General features: G+C 38.2%; 2 protein-coding genes across 3 annotated transcripts; both read left to right on the top strand.

Moving 5' to 3' along the window:
- Nucleotides 1–571: 571 nt before the first annotated feature.
- LOC106375090 lies at nucleotides 572–5,471 on the top strand. Of its 2 annotated transcripts, XM_048742139.1 has the most exons (11): nucleotides 2,462–2,728; nucleotides 2,819–2,953; nucleotides 3,343–3,616; nucleotides 3,727–3,817; nucleotides 3,919–4,043; nucleotides 4,113–4,194; nucleotides 4,268–4,385; nucleotides 4,472–4,629; nucleotides 4,708–4,822; nucleotides 4,901–5,086; nucleotides 5,171–5,471. In XM_048742139.1, exons 2-11 carry the CDS (start codon nucleotides 2,921–2,923, stop codon nucleotides 5,306–5,308), a joined length of 1,320 nt encoding a protein of 439 aa, XP_048598096.1. In that variant the 5' UTR covers nucleotides 2,462–2,728; nucleotides 2,819–2,920; the 3' UTR covers nucleotides 5,309–5,471. The 2 variants fall into 2 exon arrangements, 1 of the variants encoding a protein (XP_048598096.1); XR_007316975.1 differs by lacking the exons at nucleotides 3,727–3,817; nucleotides 3,919–4,043; nucleotides 4,113–4,194; ... (3 more) ...; nucleotides 4,901–5,086; nucleotides 5,171–5,471 and adding an exon at nucleotides 572–1,080 and having other exon boundaries at nucleotides 1,624–2,728; nucleotides 3,343–3,580.
- A 990-nt stretch (nucleotides 5,472–6,461) lies between these two features.
- Nucleotides 6,462–7,133, top strand: LOC125584491 (F-box protein At2g35280-like). Its single transcript, XM_048753153.1, has one exon. The coding sequence runs from the start codon at nucleotides 6,462–6,464 to the stop codon at nucleotides 7,131–7,133; it is 672 nt and encodes a 223-aa protein (XP_048609110.1).
- The last annotated feature ends 623 nt before the right edge of the window (nucleotides 7,134–7,756 follow it).

Below are 7,756 nucleotides of genomic sequence, written 5' to 3'. Positions count from 1 at the left end.
GAAAAATTATATTAAATTATTTTTTTAATCTATTTTTTACGATTTTGAAAAAGGAAAATTTCTAAAACAATTACTACTAAATATTTTTAAAAAATCGTTTTTACTATTAAATAATTTTTAAAAGTAGTTTTTTCAAAATTTGTATATTATCTTATTATATATATTTTTAATCATTATATATTTAAACACATGTTACAATATTAGAATGAATATTATTATCAATAAGATATTTTGCAATTATTTTTTGATTAGGATTTTAAAAAAGGAAAATTACTATTAAATCATATATATATATAATAAGATTTTTAATAAAATTCTTTTTTGTTAATATCTTAGTATATATATATTTTTAATTATGAAATAGATTAACACATGTCACAATCTTAAATATATAATTGCCATGTGTCGCAATTATGTTAATTAGCAACTTTGAAGAACCAAGCTTTATATAATAAGATATTTATTTTTCAAATACTTCAATCTATCCTAGTTAGCTATAGTCTACACACAATTGTATATTGGGCAAAAAGGAAAGGAAATATATATTGGAAAAAAATCATACTTTTTAGCAAAAAAAAAAAAAAAATCATACTTGTATGGTTAAAACATCTATCCTTTACCGAGCGGAACATTAAGTGGTAATAAGTGGTAACCATAATCGAACATGGCAGCCACTTCTAGTTGACATCCCCAAACAGCATTTGTCATAATTAATTATACGCTAATATAAACATATAAATAATCACCCCCTTCAAATCATTTTCTTCCATCATCCAAAAGAAAATTGTTGGAGCCACTCCACAAGAAGAAAGATGGCGATCACAACCTCAACCCGAGCCATAGTTTTCGCTATTACCATTCTCTTGGTCGCCATCCAAACCGTTCACGCAGACTATTACCGGCCGCGACTACCTACACTTATGAGCCCTCCTCCATACGGCGCGGAGCCCAAGCCGCTCCCAACTCCTAGCCCCAAACCTATCCTCTACCATCCTCCTCCCACCTCCCACTACCAGCCACCCACGGGCTCGTTTGAAGATCAGTTCCTTGCTCCGCATAATTCTGTTCGGACCAGCTTAGGTATTTTCATATATATATAAAAACATTAATTTCCAAATATATGTGTTTTGACAAAGTTTTAAGAATCCTAACCGGTCCGGCAGTTGGATCACATCCGATACCGACCAAAAAGTTTAGGTTATGTGTTGATATATAAAACCCAAAAGGTCTCGTTTTATAATGGATACAAAGGTGTTAAGTGGATGACTCAAACAAACTGATTGATTGCAGTTCTTGAGTTTCCTAAACTTCTAATTAAATTTTATCGATTTGATATTTCAAATATGAAAATAGTAAATTAAGAACAATAAGATTATAGTTCTAAATTATGTGCTTACAGGAATGATCTGAGTTTCGAATGAAGCAAAGTTCAAAGTGTTAAAATTTTAGGATATGTATACACGGCCAGAGGGTATATGCGTTACAAAAAAAAAAGTATACACGGCCAAAGGATTTGGGCTATATTTCCTACAAACGACCAACTGGATAATAGTATTATTATGGGTTTGAATTAAAGTATTGGTATGTTTATTCTAATGATTTGATTAATTTCATTTCATGAAGGTCTGTCTCCACTAGTTTGGGACGGCAGGATCGCGAGCTACGCAACTTGGTGGGCTAACCAGAGGCGGTATGACTGCTCCCTAACCCACTCAACTGGTCCATACGGTGAGAACTTGTTTTGGGGAAGTGGCTCAGACTGGACACCAACTTTCGCAGTGGAGTCATGGACCGTGGAGGCCAAGTCCTACAACCACATGACCAACTCGTGTGAAGGCGGTATGTGCGGTCACTACACTCAGATCGTATGGCGTGACACGAAACGGATAGGTTGCGCTCGCGTTGTCTGCGAGAACGGTGCAGGAGTTTTCATCACTTGCAACTACGACCCACCGGGTAACTACGTTGGAGAGAATCCTTACTAACTTTGTCTAACACTTGGTTTTGTAATTAAGTCGTTGGTGAATTCTTAATCTATGTGTTTTAATCTTCGTGGCTTTTATATTTCCTTGTGACTTGTGAGCTAAGTATTGCATGGGTTTTATGTTGGTGGTGTTACGAGCAGTTTGTTGTTTGTATTGTACTTTTCATTTTTGTAATGGCTATGTCAACAAATGAAAAAAAAAAAATTAACAGTGCACAGAGACACAGGGACATTCCATAGTTCCATACTTCCATTAAATTTCCTAGATCATCTTTATATATAAAAGACACTTTTAATCCCTCCTGAGTGTGCCAACAAGGATGCCAGCGCAACAATTCATGATCTACTGTTTAGACACGTCAGCAACTCATCGTTTCATTAAAACGTGTAATGACAATACGTATCTACGTGGGCCTGACGCAACCGAACTTATATACATGCAACTGCAATTATCAGTTCGAGTTACCTGGTCTGGATTTGGATATACTGTATCAATTGTTACGGGCTTGACATTTGGGCTTCGTTATGTTTTCTTACGCGGCCCGACGACCTTAGTCTCCTGATGGAACCCTAATCAGACTCTACGCTCACCTTCGTGATCTCCGCTCCCCTACGTTCGGCGCATACGCGATTCATCATATGTAACGGTTCTTCAGTAATTAATGGTCTTAAATCGACTTTGATCGCCATCCCACTGCGAAGCTCTCTCCTGCCCCGCCCCTATGCTATATAAGGATCTTACCGGTACGTATCGCGTTACCTACGCTTTTATACTATCGCGACCCATTCATACTCGAATCTGACCCCTCATCTTTCTCAATGGCCATGGCAAAGGTTTTCTTTTCCGATCTCAAGACTGGGCGGTGCTCATCCGTCGTGGAGGCTAGGCTGCTTCGGTTCTGGGAGGCTAGGAACGTTAAGCGTGGTGGAGAGCTAATGTGGATGGATCTGCTCATGGTTGATGTCAACGTAAGTTCCCCGTCTTGATTAAATCCGATCGCGTTTGTATAATATTTTTTAGAAATATTGATTTTCGTATGTTCTTTGTTATAGAAATATACGAGACTTGCCGATCTGATCTGATATTGTATAGATGTAAAGTGATTATGTGTTTGACTACTATTTTATAGGAATGTTGATTTTCACGTATGTTCGTTGTTCAATAAATATACGGGTGTTACTGATCTGATCTAATATTATACATGAGCCGTTTTGTGTTTTTTTTTATTTATATAGATTTGGTTTGGCATTGATCCTGCTGATTGTTATCTAGATCTTGGTTTTTGATGATTATAGTACTGATTATCCGTTTGAGTTTATAGCGTTGTATCACTGATATATTCTTTACTGTGTTTCAGTCGACTGTGATGCAAGTCACGATCAGTGCTGGTCGTCTCCCACAGTTCCGGGAAATACTCCGTGCCGGAACAATGTTTTCCGTGTCCGGTTTTGATGTCTCCAGATGCGCGCAGAATTTCCGGCTCACTGATTCATCTTTGATGATCCGGTTCAACGAGTCAACTTCGTTCCAGGAGTTGACCGAACCTGACTCTCCCTTGCCAGATGAAGCATTCCGGTTCCGCAACCATTCGGAGCTGATTGGTCTTGCCAATACTAACACTCAGCTACCAGGTATGTTGATCACAACTGAAACGTCTTTAAATGTTGTTGATTCATTTAGTACATAGGGTTATGATCACTGACTTTGTAAGAAAATAATACCGGTGTCGAATTTGATGTAGACATCATAGGTGAGATATTGAGTGTGAGGAGCACGGTTTGCGATCCACCAGAGGAGAAGAATCGTGTAATGGTGACTCTGAAGCTGGATAGGTGACTGTCATTGTGACTTTGTTATTTATGTTGTCCATATATTAGTTCTGAACGTAATATGTGGATGTTTATGATGACAATTAATTTTCTGATATGTGCAGCGATGAGACTGTCACTTTAAGCTTCTTTGACGCTCAGGCTGTTGCTTTCCATAAACAGCTTGAGACTATGAGGGTCGATCCAAAGGTCATGGTCATCACTAGCATAAATCCCAAGATTGTCGGAGGTATTGATTTTTGTGGTATCATTTAATGTCATAGCACTTTAGTCTTGACAACTTTATTAATTCACGTAGGTCGTCTGTTTCTTAACGCTACGTCGGGAACACACGTGTATTTTGACAAGAAGACTAGAGCAGGGGATGCTCTATTCTACAAGTACGTTTGTCGTTTATTAGTCGTGTGTTTGTGCATTCGGTTGTTCTTAGACTTATCATTATATGCTGCATAGGTTGGTCGCCAGAGATACCGGTTTGCCGTCGGCCGCTCCACTGCTAAGGTCGTATGCGAAGGTGGAAACTATGACGATTGCTGACCTCAGCAGTTTCATCGTTTCTGCTGAATCTCAGGTATACTAGCTCTTGGGGATGATTTATATTTTTGATTTGTAATGTTAGTGTTTGCTTTGTACATGAGTCTTATACATATGATGCAGGAGATTGATTTTCTGTGCACCGGGAAGGTTGTTCGTGTTGACACGGAAAAGGGGTGGTGTTATGTTGCTTGCTCCAAATGCAGTAAGAAGCTGCAGCGGACTGAGTCTGCATTCACGTGTGGAGTATGCAATAATCCACATGCTGTTGGGGCCCTTCGGTGAGTATCGTAGTCTTTATATATGAGGATTTATACTTCTGATGGGAACCTGACATTGCCTTTATTATCTTCATAAAGCTATCGTGTGGAGATGGCGATAGCTGATGATACTGCAGAAGGAACGTTCGTATGGTTCGATGGTGTATTAACGAAGCTGCATAGTATCCGAGCAAGTGAAGCTGCACAGATGCTGGTATGAATCATAACTTTTTACATTCGTGATGTCAAACGTTGAACTCATTCTTACTTGCCATCTTATTTTCTGTCAAAGGCTGAAGATGGTGTGAACCCTGAGGACACTAGGTTACCTCCATTCATTGCAGACATGGAAGGAAGAACGTACACTTTCCAAGTGAGGGTCACTGCGTTCAACTTTACCGAGCATCACAAGACATTCACCATAACACGTATTGCTGAGGACCATGGTCGTCTGACGGAAGATGGCGTGGGGAGTGATGTAAGTTACATGTGTACCGTGATGTTGTAAACTAGCTGCATGCTGATTGCCTATACGTGTTTGTATTATAAAATCGATGTACAGGGAGATGGCGATGATGATGATGACAACCCGAACATCAAGACACCACCTGCTGCTGATGATCAAGGTGGAACCAGTAAGGCGCGTAAGAAGACTGACGCTGGGACGTCGAATGTGGTGAAGAAGGCACGTGCTGGTTAAGACTTATCACCGATCAATAATGCTTATGCATCTTTATTTGATTTCGCATATTTGAATTTTTCTATGTTGGATATTCCCCATGATATGGACGCTTTAATTTAAACTTTATTGCATTCCGGTTAATTCTTGATTATGAGGTGTTATCATTCCGGTAAGTCTATTATGTTGATGTGTTTAGGAATTAAAATAATATTTTCTGGCGTTAGTTACATATCTATATAGTAGACTTTTACATTATACGTGTTAAAAATAAAATTAGAATTTTCTGACGTTGATTACGTATCAAAATTTGAAGTTTGGTTAGTCCGGTATACAATTAATATTGTCGTGTTCAACATTCTGGTTTAGATTATGGTTTCTTCGATACTGGTTTCGGTGCAGTTGTGTGAACCCTAATCGTTATAAATGGGCTGTTCTATAACCCTGCACAAACAGATGAATTTCCTTACGTGGTCTTATATGTATGTTAAGATTAATTTGTTTGATTACGGTTTTTTTTTGTGACTATTAATAATAAAAACCTTACGGCGCATAATTATTTTCGCCATGTCAAATATTTTTTTTTTTTGAAACCCAAAATTTTGATTATAGAAGACCCATATAATTTTGTGGGTTAGATTCTCAGCTTAACACATACATAAACATCAAATACTTTTTGATAACACGTACATAAACGTCAAATTTTGTTTTTCCCAAATCGAGTACAAAAATAAAAAGTAATTTTCATTGTAAAGGATCCATTTATTTTGCAAACTCTGGATATTTTATCTGCTCCCTTCCACACCTATACATTTAATAGTCATTCATTGGTATTTAGTGTAATTAATCCAATTTACTAAGCTATTGTAACGTAGTTATGCAGACTCTGGAATTACGTAAACAATTCGGCGAGGATATCTATATTATTTTACATTTATTATACACATACGCATAATAAGCATCCAAGCGCCTTGACGATTTACCTCACGCAGAATACGTTAGTAATAATTATTTATTACAATTTAATAATTAAAGTTATTAGAATGCGTAGTGGGTTATAAGGCGTTGAGACTAAATCTTCTATATAAGCAGAACAAGTCAGTGTACGTCTCCACCAAGAAAAACAAAAGCAAATACTTATAATCAGTATCAGTATAACTTCCTAAAGACATCAATGGAGCCATCCAAACGTTCCCTCTCACGTCTCGAGACCATGCCTGATGACATGCTGCGGCTCATAGTCTCCAAGGTCGGTGCTTCTTCCTCCATCGACTACTGTAACACAATGATGACATGCAAGAGTCTCAACTTCGGACTGAACGACCCATTGATTGCCAAGACACTCGACATCACCCCTTTGGTGGAACGACCCAATATCTCTTACGGGTATGGGAAGATGATGGAAAGTCTGTTGGCATCCAACAACCTTGATGCTCACTACGTTAAAGGTATGTGCGAGTATTTTGATTTTGATAATCCCGTTTTGGGACTCTATCACCTTCGTATCGCTTCTAAGGGGGCTCGCAAAGAGGCCAAGTACCTTTACGGTGTTCTTCTGATGGCCACGGGTATGATCAACAAGGGGAAGAAGATACTTTCGAAGTTGACTGACGCTATTGGTCTTGACTCCGTTGAGACGAGCTGGGAGAACGTCCAGGCATCATTGAGTCATCTTACCGTGGAAATGAAAGACGTGTACGTGGACTCCCTCATAAGCATGGAACCAGAACTCAATTGCCATCCACCGGGGGTCAACACAGTCTGCTTCAAATGTTACCACGCCTACCTCATGACAGAGTTTTTCGAGATGGCCTTAGGGCTCAACCCAGCGTCTGCATCTGCTTGAGGAGCTTATCAGTACACGGTGAAGGCGGTTGAACCAAAATCATGTTTTCATTTTCTTTTTAAAATTTCCATTTAAGCTATTATATGGAATCTCCTATCAGTTTTTTTTTTTTTTTATGTTTTCCTGTTATGTTGAGTTTATGCTCAAGAAATTCAGATTTCTGTTTTATTTAATGAAAAATCAAAAAAAAAGGGTTAATTATCCAATAGAGAAAACAACTACACTCCACTTACACTGGTATATAAATTGAATATTTCCATAAAAACAAATAAATTTAGAAAAATTCTGAAAAAAAAAACTACATAATTAACATATTAATCTATAGATATCCAAATCCAGACCAGGTAACTCGAACTGATAATTGCAGTTGCATGTATATAAGTTCGGTTGCGTCAGGCCCACGTAGATACGTATTGTCATTACCTACGTGCTACAAATTCGCATGCAATGCAATTGCGGCTACGACCCTAATCAAACACAAACGCACTCATCTACATCTTTCCCGCGTCATTCCATGGACCCAATTGAATTCCGCATGAAGGTATTACCAAGCAAATCCAAAATTTTATTCCATCACCGTAATCGGTCCGGAAAACCCCAACTCCATTGTGTATAAAAAGGCC

This window comes from Brassica napus, chromosome A1 (genome assembly GCF_020379485.1).
Source record: "Brassica napus cultivar Da-Ae chromosome A1, Da-Ae, whole genome shotgun sequence".
Lineage (NCBI taxonomy): Eukaryota > Viridiplantae > Streptophyta > Magnoliopsida > Brassicales > Brassicaceae > Brassica > Brassica napus.
Note: the sequence above shows the minus strand (reverse complement) of the source record. Positions and strands in the feature narration are given on the sequence as shown.